This window comes from Kockiozyma suomiensis, assembly GCF_038497685.1.
Source record: "Kockiozyma suomiensis strain NRRL Y-17356 unplaced genomic scaffold V2V93scaffold_6, whole genome shotgun sequence".
Classification (NCBI taxonomy): domain Eukaryota; kingdom Fungi; phylum Ascomycota; class Lipomycetes; order Lipomycetales; family Lipomycetaceae; genus Kockiozyma; species Kockiozyma suomiensis.
In genome coordinates, this window is record NW_027117669.1 from 556,213 (window position 1) to 576,309 (window position 20,097).

At 45.5% G+C, this 20,097-nt stretch overlaps 10 protein-coding genes across 10 annotated transcripts; 4 read left to right on the forward strand and 6 right to left on the reverse strand.

The window, feature by feature from the left end:
- Nucleotides 1–94: 94 nt before the first annotated feature.
- On the reverse strand, nucleotides 95–1,312 carry V2V93DRAFT_368944 (uncharacterized protein). Its single transcript, XM_066909900.1, has one exon. The coding sequence runs from the start codon at nucleotides 1,026–1,028 to the stop codon at nucleotides 315–317; it is 714 nt and encodes a 237-aa protein (XP_066766172.1). The 5' UTR covers nucleotides 1,029–1,312; the 3' UTR covers nucleotides 95–314.
- An 878-nt stretch (nucleotides 1,313–2,190) lies between these two features.
- On the forward strand, nucleotides 2,191–3,081 carry V2V93DRAFT_368947 (Frag1/DRAM/Sfk1 family-domain-containing protein). Its single transcript, XM_066909901.1, has one exon. The coding sequence runs from the start codon at nucleotides 2,281–2,283 to the stop codon at nucleotides 3,058–3,060; it is 780 nt and encodes a 259-aa protein (XP_066766173.1). The 5' UTR covers nucleotides 2,191–2,280; the 3' UTR covers nucleotides 3,061–3,081.
- A 673-nt stretch (nucleotides 3,082–3,754) lies between these two features.
- Nucleotides 3,755–4,669, forward strand: V2V93DRAFT_318701 (uncharacterized protein; the record flags this gene model as incomplete). The annotated part of the gene is made up of 1 exon (XM_066907256.1): nucleotides 3,755–4,669. A coding segment is annotated over one exon (915 nt), but the record flags the coding sequence as incomplete, so codon positions are not given.
- A 233-nt stretch (nucleotides 4,670–4,902) lies between these two features.
- Nucleotides 4,903–6,390, reverse strand: V2V93DRAFT_368951 (thioredoxin-like protein). The gene is made up of 6 exons (XM_066909902.1): nucleotides 6,068–6,390; nucleotides 5,795–5,998; nucleotides 5,709–5,724; nucleotides 5,531–5,612; nucleotides 5,387–5,451; nucleotides 4,903–5,324 (listed from the first exon to the last, which is right to left on the reverse strand). Exons 2-6 carry the CDS (start codon nucleotides 5,905–5,907, stop codon nucleotides 5,112–5,114), a joined length of 489 nt encoding a protein of 162 aa, XP_066766175.1. The 5' UTR covers nucleotides 5,908–5,998; nucleotides 6,068–6,390; the 3' UTR covers nucleotides 4,903–5,111.
- A 115-nt stretch (nucleotides 6,391–6,505) lies between these two features.
- V2V93DRAFT_368955 (uncharacterized protein) lies at nucleotides 6,506–7,556 on the forward strand. The gene is made up of 2 exons (XM_066909903.1): nucleotides 6,506–6,782; nucleotides 6,861–7,556. Exons 1-2 carry the CDS (start codon nucleotides 6,569–6,571, stop codon nucleotides 7,496–7,498), a joined length of 852 nt encoding a protein of 283 aa, XP_066766176.1. The 5' UTR covers nucleotides 6,506–6,568; the 3' UTR covers nucleotides 7,499–7,556.
- On the reverse strand, nucleotides 7,479–8,549 carry V2V93DRAFT_368956 (uncharacterized protein). The gene is made up of 2 exons (XM_066909904.1): nucleotides 8,495–8,549; nucleotides 7,479–8,434 (listed from the first exon to the last, which is right to left on the reverse strand). Exon 2 carries the CDS (start codon nucleotides 8,409–8,411, stop codon nucleotides 7,560–7,562), a length of 852 nt encoding a protein of 283 aa, XP_066766177.1. The 5' UTR covers nucleotides 8,412–8,434; nucleotides 8,495–8,549; the 3' UTR covers nucleotides 7,479–7,559.
- A 25-nt stretch (nucleotides 8,550–8,574) lies between these two features.
- Nucleotides 8,575–10,545, forward strand: V2V93DRAFT_368957 (major facilitator superfamily domain, general substrate transporter). Its single transcript, XM_066909905.1, has 2 exons — nucleotides 8,575–9,207; nucleotides 9,268–10,545. Exons 1-2 carry the CDS (start codon nucleotides 8,777–8,779, stop codon nucleotides 10,304–10,306), a joined length of 1,470 nt encoding a protein of 489 aa, XP_066766178.1. The 5' UTR covers nucleotides 8,575–8,776; the 3' UTR covers nucleotides 10,307–10,545.
- On the reverse strand, nucleotides 10,412–13,662 carry V2V93DRAFT_345920 (uncharacterized protein; the record flags this gene model as incomplete). The annotated part of the gene is made up of 3 exons (XM_066907889.1): nucleotides 10,412–13,062; nucleotides 13,121–13,516; nucleotides 13,563–13,662. 3 exons carry the CDS (start codon nucleotides 13,660–13,662, stop codon nucleotides 10,628–10,630), a joined length of 2,931 nt encoding a protein of 976 aa, XP_066766179.1. The 3' UTR covers nucleotides 10,412–10,627.
- A 2,235-nt stretch (nucleotides 13,663–15,897) lies between these two features.
- On the reverse strand, nucleotides 15,898–18,082 carry V2V93DRAFT_368963 (major facilitator superfamily-domain-containing protein). The gene is made up of 2 exons (XM_066909906.1): nucleotides 16,929–18,082; nucleotides 15,898–16,868 (listed from the first exon to the last, which is right to left on the reverse strand). Exons 1-2 carry the CDS (start codon nucleotides 17,919–17,921, stop codon nucleotides 16,155–16,157), a joined length of 1,707 nt encoding a protein of 568 aa, XP_066766180.1. The 5' UTR covers nucleotides 17,922–18,082; the 3' UTR covers nucleotides 15,898–16,154.
- V2V93DRAFT_386057 (GTP-binding protein TrmE N-terminus-domain-containing protein) lies at nucleotides 18,083–20,047 on the reverse strand. The gene is made up of 2 exons (XM_066912258.1): nucleotides 19,792–20,047; nucleotides 18,083–19,742 (listed from the first exon to the last, which is right to left on the reverse strand). The coding sequence occupies exons 1-2, from the start codon at nucleotides 19,924–19,926 to the stop codon at nucleotides 18,339–18,341; spliced, it is 1,539 nt and encodes a 512-aa protein (XP_066766181.1). The 5' UTR covers nucleotides 19,927–20,047; the 3' UTR covers nucleotides 18,083–18,338.
- Between the last annotated feature and the right edge of the window lie 50 nt (nucleotides 20,048–20,097).

The window sequence follows — 20,097 nt, forward strand, 5'->3', positions numbered from 1 at the left end:
ACTCAGCACAATATTAACACCAATCTGTGATAATGATAGGGTCACAGTTCAGAAGAGTTTTAAATAATGAGAAGGAGCTTAGAATAAAAGCTGTAACCAATCAAATTTTCATAAATTTTTAAGATTAAAATACAATGCGCCATAAAACTTATTAAATAAGAATACATAAAAACCATAATGCAGCCATCGAGAAAACGAAACGCCAATTGTCACTGGAAATGAATACTGTCCCGGTTAATGCTAAATTTCGAAAGAGAATATGATTCTCGTCACAAGTCTAGTCTCCAAAATGTACAAAATGAGCCGTGAAGAGACTAAAAAGTGAACTCGCCCTGGAGGATACGCTCTCCAGTCGGCGAAGGTGGCCTGGCAAAGTGACCGCTGAGCCGCCGGTTGGGCTTTGAGGGCTTCTCAAGAACCATCCGGTTTCCCTTTTCAAAGCACGGGGCATTCTCATCTTGCGGCGCGAAGCAGACGGCAACGGACTGGCGTCGATGGTGGTGATGGTCACACGTGACAAAGCTGTGCGCGTCATCAGCAGCAGCGGCGACAGCGGAGGATGATGCAGAAGCACGTGGTGAGAGAGGGCGATAGCCGGTGTAGTCGTGGCTATCAGGGGTGGATATGCAGTCGCATGAATGGCGGCGGGGACGGCGGGTGTTATTGTAGGCGTTGTCAAAATGGAAGAGGCTAGAGGGAAAGGTCGAGGAAGAGAAAGAGTAGTTTGCAAAGAGCGCAGGCTGCGAGAAGCCAGCAGGAGAGCGCTGATCTGGAGATCTGCCGTAGAACTGGCTGGGAGACATACTGGTGAAGGCTGCAAAGCCACCGGAGGAGACGCGATGGTCTCGCTCGCAGGAAGTTGTAGAGGAGTCAGAGGAGCCTGATGAGCGGCGGTGGATCTGAGTGGGAGGGATGGTGGTCGACGAGAGAGCCGTCTTTGAGCTTGCGGGGATAGGGATTGGCATTGTAGCGCGACGAGGCGGCGGCGGCGGCGACGGAGAGTCGAGGGAAGGTCGCGAATGAGCCATTATGCGTATAAACAGAGTGAATTTAGTAAAATAGAAATATTGAATCTGAGAACGCGGAAGATGTGTCGAGAAGCGGACGAGTGCTTGTATTTGAAGACCAAGGTCAGGCGAGCATTGACGTTGGCGCTGATGATAATTAGCATCGGACGCGCAATGTAACACGATTGAGTTTCGAATTCTTTACCCCCGCCAATCAGACACAGCCGATCAGATAGGCCATCTCTCGCGGGACCAAACTAATGTACTTCGCGGGCAGTGTTTCAACCACAGATGTTTACGAACGCTGCTGATGATGATGATGATGATCAGACAAAGCCGCAGCGATCTTGCTCAAGCGAGTGCCCTAACCCTCATAAATGATGTCATGTGGCAGTGGTGTGGCAGTGGTGTGGCAAGTGAGTCAAACCTTATCTTTATTTACTTTCTTTTTTTTTTTCATAGCTTTAATTGCGCACCGAGAAGCGGCACGCGGCCCCATAACAAATACACTCACTTGCTAGTCGTCGTCTAGCAGCGGCTTGGTATATTGTATAGTTAGTAAAGGCTCATGCTCAGGTGTAATTCCAATGGATTATCTGCTTTCTCGGCAGTTTATGGCCCAAACATCAAATGCTACAGCTCATCCGCGGCTTCCGGAACTCGGGTGTCAAACGTCGCCGCGCAGGACCCTGATCGATAGAGCGAGCGAGGGATTCGCAGTACACTCTTTGCTTTAACAAGTAGTCTAACGATAATTCTCGTAGTAAATAGACACTGTAATATAAATAGTATTACTACTTTAAAGACTACGCGCTTGCACGCAGTGAGTTTGTCCGGCGGGATCTGCTCCCTTCCTCTGTTCTCGGCTGACCAAACCAAACACTCGGCCCTACCTCGTCTGCGCCACCTTCGTCGGTCACCATCTTCTCTATCGATTTTTATTCTTCCATTTATTCTTCTTCTTCTTTCTCATCTTCCTCCTTTGTTTTTTTTTACTTTCTCTTCTTTTCTCATTAGCGTGGACTACATAGGCATTCCGACCTTCGTCACTCTCGAGCATTTCTCCTTCTCGTCACACTCGCCTCAACTATCACAGCTACCATTCTCTAATGCTGCTCTTCTTCGAAAAACAGCAGAACCCTGAGGTGCCTACCCACTTCTCTCTTCTGCGCCGCTTTCGCCACTATTGGATCCTCCCTCTATTCTCGTGCTGCGTTTGGTGGGGTCAGCTCATCGCTATGATGTCAATCTGGGCTGCAAACGGTTATGGCGTATGTTCTCTCTCTCTTTCTACTTTATTTTCCCCACAATATTTAACCCTCCTCAGGATCACATCTATCCCGGACAAGAAAAAGGTACTCGCATGCCCTACATTTCCGATATCGGTGCCTCGGGCGTTAAGGCCCTCTTCGTCGCCTGCTCGGCTACGCAGGGCGTCTTCTTTGTTCTCGCTGTCGCGTCTGAGCGCTATCTTCGTCATGCGCACCGTCTCGAGCCAAACCGCTACCGCGCAGAGAAGATTCTCGGCGGCCTCGCCATCTTCTTTGCCTTTGCCGGCCAAATCGGCGTCATTTTTCTCTCCATCTTTGATACTTACCGGCACCATAATGCGCACATTACTAATCTCTGCATCTTTGTCGTCTTCACTGGTCTTTCCGCCATCTGTACTTCGATAGAGTATACTCTTTTGCGCAGAAAATACTATGAAGTTCACTGGCTTCGCTTCTCATACCTGCTTAAAATTGGCTGGTTCCTCGTCGCTCTTGGCCTCGCCATCGCCTTTGCCGTGCTCAACTCCTCCAAGTTCAACCCAGACTACGGCGCCTACGTAGAATGGACTCTTTCATACTGGTACGGCTTCTACCTCATCATCATTTTCTTTGATTTACTTCCATCGTCTCGCAAGTCTCAGATCCGCGAGAAATCTGGGGGATACATGTTTGGTAGTCACACTGATAGCAACGAACTTTCTGATCCCGAGCACGCTCTTGGTGATGTTGCCAGCGATCAAGTAACACGGACAGAGCAAACAGCTGTCGCTAGTCATTTCTAATCATCTAGTTCTAATATTAATAGTTTTTGGATTTCGTCAAAGAATAGAAAATTCTTGTGTATACTTTGTGGTTTGTTTTGTTTGGAAGATTTATAGTTTATTTATTGCTTTGGGCTTCTTTATTACGTTCTCCGCGTTCATAGAAAGATCAATTGGCGTTTTTGTATTGTCAATATCGTCTTGGGTAGGAATTTAATATTATATTTTGAATGTAATGCTATTTTATGACATCATTTATCGTGTACATTTCTCAGTTTATATACTCCCTGACTACTAGAAGCCGTCAGAGAAGGCAACCGGGACCGAGCTATACCAAATCAGTCGTGCTTTGACAAGAGTATATTTAATTAAGCGCATTGTCGTATATATCTCAGAAGCTGTTCGTTGTTATTGAACTGATACAAACCTAATTAAAAGCAAGTTATAGGAGGAAACGCGTCCTCTGATATAGTTCCCTCAAGTTACCCGGCCCAGAGCGCGTCAACTGACACGCGTAAGTCATGAAAGTTACCATCTTACATTTATGAGCAGGCTTTTATATAGCCCCAGCTTACGGCCGCAGAAGCTGATTATTACAAAACAGATGCGGTATGCAATGATTCAACGATGAGCAGATAAAATGTCATTAGCAAGTCGCGCGCGGATTCAAGATTCGTTGCGCTTTCGCACGTCAAGTGCGTCCTCTCACGCACACACTTCTCGCGAGACGCCGGCGCTACCGAGTGCGCAGGCTGATGATTTGCAACTTCTTTTTTATAAAAAATACGGATTGAAGCCGTCGATCAATTACTGGGTTGAACCGGTATATACAGCCATTTGTCTCACTTCTGGTATCGACCACGCGCAGTCGACCAATGCTATATTTGCGAAACTGGAGCCGGCGTTTTTGAATGAAGACCTCAGGAAATGTATACCGCCGTTGCCAGCGCAGTCTGGACAAAAGCAGTCATTACCTATGCATCTTATTGATATTCCACCCGGCGAAGCAGAAGCGGATCTTTTGAAAACTATTCAGTCATCTAATCTCCTACCAGACATTTCGTCCGCTTCGTCAACTACGACTACCACCACTCAAGCAATCACAATCACAGCCCCAACAACATTTCAAATTGTCGACGTTTTAGAGATTGGGATAAGCAAATACGAGCAACTGCGCAGACTCGAGGACGGTATGACCGATGGTGGGCGGAAAATTGTGCGCGATCTGCCACCGACAGACAGCGATAATGACTTCACAACATCGAATGAACAGACACTTGAGCTTCCGCAGAGCTCCAATGCGGCAGTGCAATACCACATATTTGAAACCAACGGTAAGCCTAAACCACTTATCGGGAAATCGACGTGTAAACTCCTACTTCAAGATGCACTCGGCCGCCTGTTTTGGGCAATCGAATTAAAGCCTATTCCAAATATCCAAGTTGGTCTAAAACTAGGCTGTAAGATCACAGTCGCAGCTGACACGCTTTGTCTTCGAGGAGTCATCATGCTGAAGCCTACGGGGACAATCTTACACGGTGGCGTGATTGAAGAGTGGAATGTGCGGTTTCGTATGGAATTCATGTCAAAGTTAAAGCGTGATCTTGGCATTACAGATGAATCTGCACCTCTTGCTCAGCAAAGATCAAGAAATCTGAGTATGGGAGGGACATCGACTGTCGCCGCGGCCGCAGCGCCAGTACATGCACGCACCCATTCGGCGCCAATGCCAGCGTCGGTGCCGCCGGCGTCAGAACTGGAGGAGTTGACTGTGTTTGAAGATTACGAGGATGATTTTTTGATGATGCATGACCATGAAGAGGATTATGGTATGGATGACGATTTCGACTATGATGATCTGGGTGATTTGCCATGATATGTATACATTTAAACAGTCAGTCAAGTTCATTGACTATAGACTTTGAAAAAAAGAAAATAAAAGATAAAGCAAGATACTGATTGATTAAATATTATCCGAGTAATTATACTAGAAAAAGTTGTTGTACAAATGTTAAGGTTTTTTAATAATCTTGGAAACAATCTTAGAAACAATCACAGTCAATAAAAACCATTTACAACAGCTTCTCAACTTCGGCAGCCAAAGACTCGGGGGTAGTCACGGACGAGAATCGACTAACGACTTCACCCTTGCGGTCGATAATAAATTTTTCAAAGTTCCACTTAATGCCTTTGAAGCCAAGAAGACCGGCCTTCTTGGACTTGAGGTACTTGTAGACCGGGTCAGTATGGTCGCCGTTGACGTCAACCTTCTTCAATACGGGAAACTGAATGAGTTTAGTGTTAGCGTGACTTGGTAAAATGTAAGGAAAAGCAATCAGAGGCATACGGTGACGCCGTAGTTAAGGGTGCAAAACGAAGCAATCTCTTCGTCAGTGCCCGGCTCCTGATGGCCTATGAAATTCAGCATTATTAGCTTTAGTCGATGAAACTACCTATACCAGGTATCCAACGTGAAAGATGTAAAACGTACCAAACTGGTTGCACGGGAATCCAATGATCTCGAGGCCCTTATCGTGATACTTCTGGTAGAGCTCTTCGAGGCCCTTGTATTGCTACACAACAACGATCAATAAACCAATCCTCACATAAAAAAAAAAGGCCAAACCAGAAGTTCAGATATAGAAGACAGAAGAAAAAGATAAACATACAGGAGTAAAACCACATCTAAACGAGAATATTGAGAATTAGCACAGGTCGCATAAAGACATGACTAAGTAGCACGAGAGGGCCATACTTGGAAGCGACATTCACAATGACAACAACTTTTCCCTCGAACTGGTGAAAGTCGAAAGGCTGGCCCTTGGCGTCAGAAGGAGCAAGATCGTAGAAGGAGGTAGGAGTAGACATGATTTAGTATGTTCAGTGTCAAATATAAAGTGGAGATAAAATGAGAATGTGGTGAGGTTAGCGCAATAAATAACCCGGAAGTCTCTGGCTGCTTAGAAACGTCATCGGCATAATCAAGTTCTGTTCGGCGAATATCCTGAATACAATTTCATGTCCTTACTAATCACGTGATCATAATGGTGGATGTGCAACTGAATCCGGTAAATATCCTTTGTTTCGCCTTGACTAATGTCGGCGACGTTCTCATTCAAGGTTTTGGTAAAGGCCGAGGTTGGTACTCCGGTGATTCTTTTCATGAATATAGTCTCGCTTACTGCTGCTTATACATATACAGCCAGATTCGATTACTAATTGCAGTGCGTAAGTAAGTCGCAGGAGGACTTCGACGAGCACTCGGGACACTCGGAATGGATTCAGGCCACTTTTGGCTTTTGATTCGAATATATATTGTCTATTTGAAATTGTGCTTTTAAGAAATAGAGGTCTGCCGGTGGGTCCAAGTCAAGGGCAGTAAGGTTTTTTGAGGAGCAGGATGAATACGGTTAGGGTAGCTACAAAAAGATATTTTGTAATCATGTAAATATATGACAAACCAACCAAACCATCATCAGCAGAGGCTAGATTACGGGTGATAGAAAGCGGTTACAGCCGAAGGACTCAGATGGCAATCACGATAGCAACAGGAAACATCTCGCGTTCATGGAAGGCACACTGCCTTGATCCTGTATTGGATATCAAGCAGCGTATTGAGCTGTGGAAGCAGTCGTCCGAGAGCAGCTATGCTGCAGATACGGACCTAGAGATCCTGGCTAACCCTTCAGAGCCACTGGTTTGCTCCGAGGAGGATCTAGCAAAGAAAAAATTCGAGACGACAGGTATTAATATTGATTGATTACTGTATTGTCGTGGTTGCAGTAAGAGAACCAAGATTCTAATTCAAAATATCCATATAGTCAAAATATTCTTTACCAATTCATACAGCACATCTGCGCGCTCGCAGGCTCTCACTTGCGCCCTTACAAAATTGCGCGAATCAATGCCCCTTTCTGTACCTATAACCTATCTCAATCTTTCATTTCCAGAAATCACATTCGCCGACAACGACGACGACGAAGACGAGCAAGAGAGCGAAGCAGCTGCCGATCCTCTTTCACCCGAGATATTTAGTCTATGGCAGACAGCAAGCACTCTAGTGACCAAGTTCAATATCCAACATCTTGGTGTCTCTGAATTTTCTACAGCGAGATTATCAGCTCTAATTAAATTTTCCGAAAAGACCGGTTGCACAAAACCAGCCGTCAACCAAATAAACATTCGCGATTGCTGTGTTCTGCCACTGAGTTTGGTCGCCCTCGCAAAGAATAGCGGTGTTAAACTTCTTGCCCATAATGACAGTTTTAATATTTTACCTGTGGAGAGTGTTTCGGATTTTGTCAGTCTGATTGGAGTGAATGGAGAGCAGGAATGGGATTGGGATTGGCTTTTGAAGATCACCGGTGTTATCGCTGACCACGGAGTAGTTTTTGGCCAGGGATGGATAGTAGAGCTCGGCGCGGTGCAGCCTTCACGCAATAATTATATACAAAGCTAAATTTCAGTTCTTGGGCTTTGATTCTAATTGATAAATGTCATGCTTCAATTTTTTCTAACTCTCATCCAACCATACTCCGCTTTCTTCCTCGTAATCTGACCGCCTCCAGTTTTTTCATAATTTCACGAGCTTTAAACTTTGCAGTCTTCTTTCCCTGCCCGAATCCAGCTAAATATCCTTCTAATAGCCATGTGATGTATTCCTCAGCGTGCATTGGGTGTGTTGATATGAACGCTCTTTCGAGTACATACAAATCCACAGCTTTATCCTCAGGCAAAGTCGACTGTTGCGACAGGCCGAAGTCTATAATCACAGGTTCAAGTGAGCCGTCATCTTTTCTCCGTAGCACTAAATTCGAGGTAGTCAAATCGCCGTGCACCATATCCATGAAATGCAATTTTGAAATCTCATGGCCGACAGCAACTAAAGTAGGCTTTACTGTCTGTTCTCTCATCGTTAAGCGAGAATCTTCATCGCTGACTTTCTTCTCTATCTCTTCTTCTTGCCCCCATATCCATTTTTTCAGACTTGGACCGTCAATATTTTCCATCCAAATCAGGCCCTGTCGCGGATCGACGGCTACAAACATAGGAACATGAACGCCCGCCAGCATCATTTTATACAAACTCCGCACCTCGGACAATGTCCGGTGTTTTGTGAGCTGCGCATCTAGCAGTGCATGTCGGTATGGCTTTGGCGGTCGGAATTTTAAAATATATCCGGCTGGAGAGATTGGAGAGTTGTGGATGACGTCTGAGGAAAGTGTTGCAGGAAGATATGGGTGTGCTTTAGAGAAGTAAACGAGAGCTTCGGCGCCTTGAGAAATCAATTTTAAGTCGAGTGCTTCAGAAAGATATTTTGGCAGAGCAGGCAGCGCCTCTGAATCCTCTGCCTTCTTTCTGTCGTCGTTCATGGCTTGTATAGGTATTTCCACTTCTAAAGTCGACCAAATATCAGAAATTGCATCACTCAGAATGTTGACGCGATGAGCCTTACCCAGCTCTAAAATTTCACGTGGCACATGCAGCTCGGTAATGGACAGTAAATCCGCGCGCGTAAAAAATTGCATGCAAAGATATCTACTGCGGGGCACTTTGCAGGTTTTTACCTCGAAGGATTTAACAATGCGAATGCATTACTTTTAATATTCGCTTGAAAATTCCAGCGGTCTGTTTATGGCTGGAAGATATATATTGTTCTAATCGCGCTGAAATTATTCTTACGACCTCTTTGCAAGGCTACAACCCTGATTATCATTATCGATATCAAGCCAAAGTCATGGCTGGAGAAGATTCTTACCCCACTCCGGATACGCAAAGCCTAGAAGTGGCACCTCGACCTTCGAAACTGCGCAGTCTTGTACGCGAGGTTGGTCTCCAAGCATTAATTGAGGCACCGAGTGATGTTCGCATCCTATGTTTCCAGCGAGTTATCCGGATGGTAGCATATGGCCAAGCCACGCTTATTCTCACATTATATTTCACAGCTCTGGGGTTTTCAGATGAATTGATTGGGTTTTTCATGAGCGCTACTCTACTCGGAGATGTGTGCATTTCATTTTTCTTGACTCTTTTTGCCGATTCACTGGGAAGACGGCGCGTGCTGATTCTTGGTTGCGCTATGATGTTTTTTAGTGGCGTTGTCTTTGCTACTTCTGACAATTTCTGGATCCTTTTAGTTGCCGCTATTGTCGGTGTTATTTCTCCCAGGTATTTGTTTTTTATTTAGAATTATAGAAAGTGCTTTGTGACTAACAGTCTGATCGAAAGTGGGGCTGAAGTTGGTCCCTTCCGCGCAGTCGAAGAGTCTACTCTAGCTCATCTTGTACCGACGGAGACGCGCTCGGATATATACTCATGGTATGCCCTTCTAGGTCGTGTTGGTGCTGCTGTGGGTACGCTTTCTTGCGGTGCATTAGTTCAGTACTTGCAAGATTCTCTTGGATGGAGTAATGTGCGCTCATACAGATCTATATATATATTTTACTCTAGCATCGCTCTAGTAAAACTTTATACGTCTTGCAAACTTTCTGAGAAATGCGAGCTTGAATCATTTCTGATAAGACAAGGGCAGAAAGTCACAGAGCACGACGCAGATGAGGAAGCCGAGGATGCAATGTTATTACAGAGTACTGAAGAATTAGAAGAAGCTCTTCGTGACGAAGTCGTTCTTGAAGAGGATGGAGTTTCTCACAGTAATAAATCGGGTATCCGGGCGCTAATTCCGACACTGTCTTCAAGATCGAGAAAGACGATATTAATTCTCATTCCGTTGATCTTCCTTGACGCGTTTGGTCAAGGCCTTGTGAATAACTCTTGGTTAACGTACTATTTTAACGACAAATTTGGTATCAAAGAAGCCTCATTAGGCATTATGTTTTTCATTGGCCATGCCTGTGCTTCAATCGGTGCCCTCATCGCAGCATCAACAGCTAAACGTCTCGGCATCGTGCAAACAATGGTATTGACTCACTTACCGTCCTCTATCATCCTCGGTATGATCCCCGCCACCAATAACCTATTTATTGCTACTGTTCTGTTTGCATTCCGCTCGGGTACAAATATGATGGATACTGCTCCTCGTCAAGTCTTCATTTCTTCTATTGTACTCTCAGAGGAGCGAACGAGTGTTATGGGGCTTATGAACGTCGTCAGAACACTCTCGACCGGCATTGGTCCGTCAATAACTGGTGCCTTTGCAGGTCAAGGAAATATGTGGATCAGTTTTGAAATTGCGATGGCTGTCAAAGTATTATATGATGTTGGCATTTTGTCGTTTTTTTTGAGAGAGAAATTGGATCGCTCTTGATGTTTTCGTCACTTTTCATTTCAATCATTGATTTCTCGTCGGGCTAATTTTTGGTTGGGCTTCTTATACAAACTCAAGCGAACTCTACTCTATATAGAAGATGGGTTTTAAGAAATGCGGGATAGTCTTATTTGTGAAAAATTTTTCTCATTACAGTTATACCCAACATATACAATTATTGTTTCTATTTTTTTCTGATCCAGTATTCCACCTTTAGAAGAAAAAACGCGCAAAGACACTAAACCGAAATCTTTAAAAAAAAACAAGAGACATTAGCCCAATCAATTACATAATTATGACACCACAGTAGTTCCAAAACGCTCAATTAAACTGGCCAGTTTTCACTTCCTGATGAATACGCTGCTCGACTTTCTCCGCAACCCGCATAGGCTGTACACCACTTGGAGTTTGCTTCGATCTCATTGTGGGAAAATTCGAGTCTTCGTACTGTCCTGGAACTGATAGACCGGCCGAGCGAGGATGGCTATCGGCTCCCGCAGTACCACCACTGCCAATAGTGTAATTAGAACGACCAACGTCGACAGTCTGGTAGTTGGCGCCACTGCCTGTGTACTGAACAGGTTCTTGGGTTACAGTCTGCTCGTGCGAGACACCCTTCTCGTAGAGACCAGGCTGTGATTTGGCGACAGGTATGGCAGGTTGAGCTGTGTTACCCGGGTCATAGGCGGCAGTACGCTCGCCGACACCGACACCTTCGTAACGGCGTTCCTGATTGTAGTTCGAGCCGCGAGCAGTAGTTCCAGTACCAATACCGGCGCCTGCAGCGCCAGCAGTAGCAAGAGGCTTCTCGCTATATCCACCTGAGCCAGTATTTCCACCACGAGAAGTATTATAGCCAGTACCAGAACCAACTCCAGCACCAGCACCAGCACCAGCAGCTCCTAGCTTTTCATCGCGACGAGATATCTTTTCCGATCCGCCGATGCTATCGGTGACTGAGGCTGAGCCAATACTAAATATAGGCGACGTCCATCTCTCACCAGAGAGAGCCATTTCCTTGTACTTGGTAGCTTTGTTTGACGAGATTCCCTTCGGCAGGATGATGTTCTTGAACATAGAGTCGTGCTGAGTCATGGCGATATTGGTCTTCGCCTCGCGATCAGGCTTGCCCTTATTAGCCTCGGCCTTCTTCTCGCGCGACTTGAACATTTCGTTCTTTACGGCGTCCGAGTACATTTGGAAGATCGAAGGCTTCTTCGCGGAGTCAGGATTGACTTTGACGTCGTGGGCAATGCGCTTCTTCTCAAGTCTGACGTCGTATGCCATCTGGTCAAGGTCGTTGAAAGACTTTTTGATTTGCTGCTGCAACACCGCCTTGATAGCTGGCTTGGCAATCATGAGCAGTAGAGGGCGGAAGATAGCAAATAGAATCTTATGGCGCGACTTGCGAAGTCTTACGTCGAGGTCCTGAATGTTGACCTTGACATTGTCGACTTGGAAGTACGAGTTGGGGCTCTTGGCGGTAGCGGTCGATAACGAGATCGTGAAGCTCAATCCATCGCGACCAAGATAGAAGTCAGCAAGACCAGTATCCCGAAGAGTTGGGAACCCAGTTTTCTTTTTGATATAATAACTGACGTCGCGAAGGTCACACTGGATGCCAGTGCACGATATGGTGAACGAACCATGCTTCATGCTAGCATCAGAGTACACACTGCGACCCCATTTCAAGACACTCTGGTTGTGCACCTCGACAAGGTTGGGGAAGAGATTGTTAGACTCGATTATCAAGTTTTCAACAACTGCGTCAATCGCTTTGTCGCTGTATTCGATTCTTGGCAGCGGCACATATCTCACTTGCTCAAAGAGTTCAGGGATAATGACACCTGTGATGTCCTTGAGAAGGTGAGGCTTAAACTTGACGCTGCCGTCCTCATCAGTGCCGAGATCTTTGAAAAGAGTATCCATGTTCTTGCCAAACCTCTGGTTCAAGGGATCAACACGGAATTGCTCAAATAGGTAATTTGCTTCCTTAGAGAAGCGATCGCCGTAGCCCTTGTATTGCTTCGAAAAAATTTCTTGGCCGCGGTCGTAGAGATTGTTAAACTCCTCGTTGGAGCGTTCTTCAAGGATATATCCCTTCTCTTTGAGAACGCGACGGATATAACTGTCAACCTCGGAAAACCAGGCGCGCAAGTTATTGTCGTGCTGTGCGGAGCGGTAAAGATCATCAACGACAGCAAAGAGGTCTCCCAGGGAAGAATCATTGGCGAATCTCTCAATGAGAGTCCGCAACTTGTTTTGCGCAATCTGCAGGTGGTCGTTTTCTGCAAACTTTTTCGCGTCTCCGGCACTGCTTCCAAACGAGTCCTTGGCTTTCGACTTGTGTGTTTCAAGCAAGTCAAGTAAAGAGTCGACCGCGTTTTGGAAGTCCTGGTGTCCCTGGATCTCGACAACAAGCTTCTTTAAGCGCATGATAATTTGTTCGCGACGCTCCTTGGGTACTTTGTCGCCTAAGTAGTTCTTAACTTGCCCTACGCGCTGGTCCTTAGCATCAAGAGCTTGCTGTTTGTACTTGGCCGCTTCGTCACCGTCCTTGTTAAAGGCACCTCTGTACTTGTCGAACTTCCCAGAATCGGGAGCATCACGCCAGTCATTTTCGGGCGCGGGCTCGTCGATTTGACCGAGTTCTTCTTCCGTAGGGCGGACCTTCTGAGCAGCGTCGGCAAGCTTGTCGGTCGCACTGGTGGCAGCATCGCCGGCTATATCACGAGCAAGAATAGTAAAATCACTCACTAGAAGAAACCGATTAGCAATGTGAATCTACTACTGTCAAATTGCAATTGTACATACACAACTTGCGGAACTGTCCGTTGGTGATGATCAAAGTTCCCAAATTCTTCAAACCACTAACATTATCATGATGGTCCTCGTATAGAGTAGCGCTATCGCGACTAGTCAGCGGAGCATCACCAGTTATGGTAGGCTCATTAGAGGTCTTGTGTTTACTGCTGTCGCCGACATGAGCAGAATGCCAGAGGAACTCCTGGAATAAGTTGTCGCGGTTCTTAGTAAGCCACAGCACCTTTGCAGACTCGACGACTGCGGCGGAGTCCTTGATCAGTTGGCGACCATCACTCGAGAGCTTCCTGTTCCATGCTGAATCAGGATTGAGAAGATCAGACGATAAGAGAGAATTCAAGGCGATGTCGGCTTGGGCATTGGAGGGCATTTTGCCTTGCTTAAAAGCTACAGAAAAGATGTTAGTGCGACGACCTGAGAGTAGGTGTGATACAAGGAGAGACCGTACCAAGGAAGATGCCATAGAGCTGCAGCTTGCGTTCGATATCAGTGTCTCGAAGATTGGTATTGGTAGGTCTTGAAACTTGAGCCATTGTTAATTATCAGTGGTTCAAGTAAAAGAGTCATATAATTAAGATCAGAGAAGTAGAAACGGGGAATCGGAAGGGTATATATATATTTAGTGCTCTGGTGGAGGTGATGAGGAACCGAACCAAATAGAACAGGCTCTCGATACAAGAGAACAAAGAAGAGTTTGCACATCAATTGGGTCGGGGGCAAGTGCGGTGATGCAATCGTGCATGGCTACCTTAGACCACAGCAGTAGGACGATCGACAAGCCAGAGTGCAATGATCAGCCAATGGTATCACAGAGAGCAGCTCATCGACGGAAAGGGAGAGTAATTCTGATCCGGGGAGTGCTTCCCACGCGTAATGTCGAGGCGAGAATTCCAGGTTAGGTTACGGCGTCGACGATCATCAAACCTTAAACTTCTAGGATTCGTCTATGAACGCATTCTCACCTACATGATCGGCAGGAATTGAGTGTCTTGACGTGATAAAAGATAAACGGGTTTGCCGTGCGTATAAACGCCAAAATGCTTACATCAGGAAAAGATAAACGGAGCATCCGTAACGCGGGTGCTCGTGTGCTCTTGTGCTTTAACACCATGCCCATGTCGACTAGGTGCGCCAATCAAAATCAATCGCTATTAAAGTAAGATATTCTCAAATATAAGCAGCCTTCAAACACCGTGGCTTTGCAGCCTTTCCCATATAATTTCTGGCAGTTAAACTGAGTGACGATGATGGCGATGACGGCATCGCGCACTTTTAGAAATATATTATCCAAACTAAATTTTAGCCCCTGAGCAACTCTATTGTGCACAGTACATTCAAGGATATACTATGTTTCTTGCACAGGGACCGTACTACTAATGTTGGTCGATCCGTGGAAAACATATACTGAGCAGAGATATTTTGAAACACAAGAATAGATTTAGTTGGGGAGCAGCTATCAAGATCCTATCAATGTAAAATGCAGTGCAGTGTAAATATGAAAGAAATTTGGTGACAGGTGGATGTAGGCCTACACACTTTAAAACATACTTGAATGCCCACCACTCCAGAATATCTTTATAGATTTACTTAGTTACAAATTTTCGAAATACGGAGAACTATTTAACTCGAAAGAAAGGTTTCTTCGATATTTGATAGCAAGTTTACGTAATAACCACGACTCGAACCGGTATCTATGACGACATCGCGGTTCTTGCACGTGCAAGCACCCGCCTAATCTCCATCTGATCATCGTACAGTTGATTCGCTTGCCACTCATTGCAAACCCGCCACTTGCTAGTCCAACTTGCCAACCTTACCACCAGTTTCATTGCTGCCTGCTTCTTGACACATACCTAATGCCTCGTCCAATGTATCAGTCTGATGATGACAGCGAAAGCAAAGACAAAGCTACGTCATCAAATGGAGTCGCGACAGCTCCGTCTGACGCAACCAAATCTTCCTCACCTTCAACACAGCAGCACTCGACATCAAATGCTCGCGAAGAAGAATATCCCGAGCAGTTTACCTTTCACCGGCAGCCGATACAACCATCTACGCAGTCTCAGCGACAGTCAGAGATCGATGCGCAATACCTGGAACGGATGGAGGAGGAGTATGCGAAGCGTGAGGGTGGCGCGTGAGCATGACCATCCTTTAATATTTGTGAATGGAAGAATGTGGGATTGATAAAAAGAAGAAAGTATATGGGTTTCACTTATTACAAAAGTCCGTTTTCGGTGAATGCTAGTCGCAAGGTAGCTTCAATTTATCTGGTTCGGCATATTGCCTTGCTTTTGCAGAACTGATATAGAGAAAGGCTTACTTTGCTTATTATCTGTACTTATCCTACCGTCTCTTCTCAGCTTAGTCCACCGTGCAAAGCCTTTAGTCCAAGCAAATATCTAGCTTTTTGAAACCATCGCAGCTTATTTCTCCCCTAACCAGCTATCCTAGAATCGTGTGCTCAATTCAGAGTTGCTATACTTCTTGAGGATATCTTTAAGCCTTCAAGTTTGAAAAAGCTATTCTGAAATGAGTATTCCACTCTGTTTAGTCCTATGTGACGCCGTCAATTATCAAACCCTATCAAAACTCGCTTATGTACTGATGCAGCTGCAAAGTATCAGCACGTGCGCAGGCTGGCAGAGACGCGGCATGCTTTCAATAAGCGACGTCTGTTTGCGGCTATGAGGGCGATGAGAGAAAAAGAGATTTAGGAATTACTGCTCTACGATATTATTCAGTTGTAAAACCGAAAATTGCGTGGGTTTGGGTGTACCAATATATATTAAAGAATCTCAGCATACAAATAATTTGTTGCACCATACTCCTCTCTCATTAAGTCTATTGACATGCATCGCACCTTCAGTCGACCAAAATCATAATTATCTCTCCATTCATTGATTTAATCACAATTACTTATTCTACAGTGATTAAATCATTTTACCCAGACAATGCAAACATAAATCCAATCTATAACCATAAAAAATGAAAGAAAATTAAAATAAAAAAGGACTCATTCTCTTCAAGCTTTGTCCTCTTGCACAGTATCGCCAGACGCAGGCTGCTCAGCATCTGGCTGCCTCTCGGCATCCTCAGTCTTCTCGCGGCTCTCTAACATCACCGTCTCGGGTTTTGAGTTTTCACCTCCTTGGGTTCCAACTTTCATGAAGAAAGAGAAGAACAGTCCCAGCCCGGCAACGCCGACAGCAAACCAATACGCTGCGCGATATCCACGATGCAGAATTTTTCGATCCTGGTTCTCAATATCAGGTCCAATCTCCGACGTCACGATGGCAGTCGAGGCTGCCACGCCAATTGTGGCCGCAAGTTGGATCATAACGTTGAAGAGGCCAGCGGCTGTCGATTTCAAATGCGGGGGCACCGTAGAAAGTGAAAACTGGTTGCCGACGTTGTAAGCAAGATCAGCACCAATAACAACAATAATGAGTGCAGGGAATGTCATTGCCCAGTATGTCAGGTCGAGAGGGTTGAGCGCCCACAAAAGAGCGGCGATGAGAAACGATGCCATAGCGACGACCATCAGAATTCTACCTGAAATGCGGTGAAGAATAAATGCAGCAACAATGTTCACAAAAAGTCCAGAAATTGACTGTGGAAGCATGGCGGCGGTCGTCAGAATTGGTGAATAGCCGTTGATATGCTGGAAAGTAAGTGATGCAAAGTAAATTAACACGCCTTGAAAGTCCATCCATCCGCAGACAATCGTGGCCATGCACTATAAAACAAAAGCAAGTTAACAAGACTACTTTTTCAAATATAGTGTTCTGTGACTTACGATGGCAAACCCGGGATACTTCCAAATAAAAAGAGGCATGAGAGGCCGGGGATGATAAAATTCCCAAAGCACAAAAATCCCAATCAAAGCAATACCAACAGCCAGCAATGCAATAATATACGGAGTAGACCACCCTTTAGGGGCATTACTAGAATCTGCGACTGCAAATATGAAAAGTACAAGCCCAGACATTGACAGAAATACGCCCACAAAATCTAGTTCTTTCAGCAGTTTCCAGCTCGTCGACCAGTCACGGTTAACGACTAGTAAAGTACCGCCGCGTACAGCAATAGTCTTGTTTGCAAAAATAGCACAAGCCTCATCGCTAGGAAGAAGGAAATACAAGGCGACTGATAACAAACCGTACACTATTGCAAGAAAAAACATGTTTGCTTTCCAGCTGATAAACTGCGTGCAAATACCTGACATCACTATACCCAAAATAAATCCAAGAGGAGCTCCGGCAGCAAACGTCGCCATGACTTTATTCTTGCGTCGACCAGCAGGGTAGATGGATCCGAGCGTGCCTGCCGCTGCTGAAGGCGCCGTTGCACCACCTAAAGCCTGCAGACCTCGCAGTATGTCGAATGGAATAGCAGACTTCATGAAACCTAGAATGAGAGAAAAAATGGTGTACCAAGAGAATGCGGCAACGAGCATTCGCTTGCGTCCGAGAATATCGGAAAGACGGCCCATAACGAGCATGGTCGCGCCTGTAACCAGAGAGTATGAGGTCACAGTCCAACTGAGTTGACCACCGTCGATATTAAACGACTTGGACACATGCGGCAAAGCAAGCTGCAAAGAGCCTTGATTTGCAGAGTTCATTATCGGCCCGAAGGCAAGAATTATGACGCAAGCACATTCATGCAGCGTTGAGGAAAAGACCTCTGGTCGGGCTTCAGGATCTGGCAACTCGGCCTCGAGAGCAGGGTTTTCGGGCATTTCAGGCGCAGAAGATGGCTGGCTAGAATCTGCCATCTGTGCAGCCATAATTGGGAATCTTAACTAAACAATTCCAATACACTGCCAGCTGAATGTCCAAAGTATGAAGAATGGCATAGGGTTTTGCAGATGAGCGGCAAGCAAACATAGGCTGCCGGATAATAGAACAAGGAAAGTGACAAGCGAAAGCTTCTAATTCCGAAACCCTACGCCGCAATTAAAAAGCCAGGCAGGCAGCATAAAGATAATTGTTCTCCTCCTGCCGATATGATCCGTGGTATAATGCTATATTTCTTTGCTCAAATAAATACTTGTATCTAGTATAGAGTGGGTTCTCTGGAGGCTTATAAGATCTTTAAATGCCCATGTCCCACGCGACTTTTTCTTGGCTACTTGCACAAAATTGATTGACCACGTCATATCATGCAATATACTGTAGAGTTTGCAGTTGCATATACTCTGCAATTACTTCCCGACGCAAAATTTTGAAAATACAACTCCAAGAACGTCCTCGACATTCATACTCTCGCCTGTAACCCTGCCTAAGCAGTCAGCAGCATATCTGACTTCTTCCGACGCCTGCACAACATCATCTCTATTTGCTGCCTCAATAAATCGCTCGAGTGCAGGAACCGTTTCACGTGAGAGAATTTCCTTGGTTCGTTGTGATGCTCCAACCGGAGGATCGGATCCGAGGTTCGACAAGTTTGTAAATGTCGCAGATAGATGCTGGGTAAAAGATGCGAAACCAAGACTTTTTCTGCAAGATATGGCGAAAACATTTGCAGAAGGTACTGAAAGCTCGACGGCATACCTTTGAACGATTTCTTCAATTTTATTCTCGTCTGTTTTAAGAAGGTCACACTTGTTCACAGCAACGACGACAGGAGTTTCACGAGCTAGAGCAGAGTGCACAGCGTCGCGTACAACATCATGCCATTCAGGTACTTCAACAACGGCAGGAACAACAACGACAAGTACGTCAGCTTCAGCACTTTTCTCTCTAGCTCGTAAAATACCCTGCGCCTCGATCTCATCTGCAGAAGTAGTAGGACGTAAACCTGCGGTGTCAGCTAGGACAACTCGGTAGCCTCCTAATTCGAGGCCTAGTTCAACGACATCGCGTGTAGTTCCAGGCTGACTACTCACAATAGCAGCATCACGGCGAGCAAGAGCATTAAGTAGACTAGACTTTCCTGCATTCGGAGGACCAAGCAACGCTAGCTTGACGCCAGAGAGTACAATCTCGGAGCGTTCGATCTGATCGACATGCGCACGCACGTCGGTGAGTAATTGATCAACGCTGTCTTTAGCTTCCAGAAACAATCCGTCCTCATTTACGTCGTCATTTTCAAAGTATCCCTCTTCTGAAAAGTCAATTACTGCGGCCATCAAGGCAGCAATATCAAGCAGTGAAGCTTGCCAACGGTTGTACATTCGTCGCATATGTCCACCCGCGCTCGACACAGCTGCCACACGCTGCGCTTCTGTCTCTGCGTCAATCATCCCGCCCACACCTTCCACTTGCGTCAGATCTAGTCTTGAGTTTGAAAAAGCTCGCATCGTGAACTCGCCAGGCTCGGCGTGTCGCACAGATGGTCGACAGCCTTCGTGATCATCTGGTGAATGTTCGGCATAAGCGGGAATAGAACGCAACACGGCATTAATAACCGCCCGGCCACCATGCACATGTAACTCTACTGTATCTTCGCCTGTGTATGACCTAGGACCTGGGAAGTATATTGTTAGCGCATCGTCCAGAATCTCGCTGGGGGAGCCAGTAGATGACACAGTAGGCGCATATAGTCTTTGTAGAGATGCCTTCCGCGGTTGTGGTTCTTTTCTGCTTCGTGTAAGACGCTGAAGTATCTGTCATTATTTCGTTAGAGGAGCAAAGTCAAGAGGGAAGGAGACATACCAATTTACTTTGAGGACCAGAAAGTCGAATGACTCCCAATGCAGCTCGACCTGGAGCAGTAGACAGCGCATAAATCGTCGGTGACAAACTTGAAGGAAAACTGATTTGTCGCCTGAAAATTCTGCTAAATATCATGATATAGTATTAAACATGCTGGTGTCGTGTGTATATTATTTTCTCCGATTATATATCATTCAAAAGATTTTGGATTTTAAGAAAACTGAAAGCACATGACGTAGGAACTGAAGTCAACCCCTGAAAATGTTTAGAAAATTAAATATCGTGAATTACTTTATGGTTGAACCG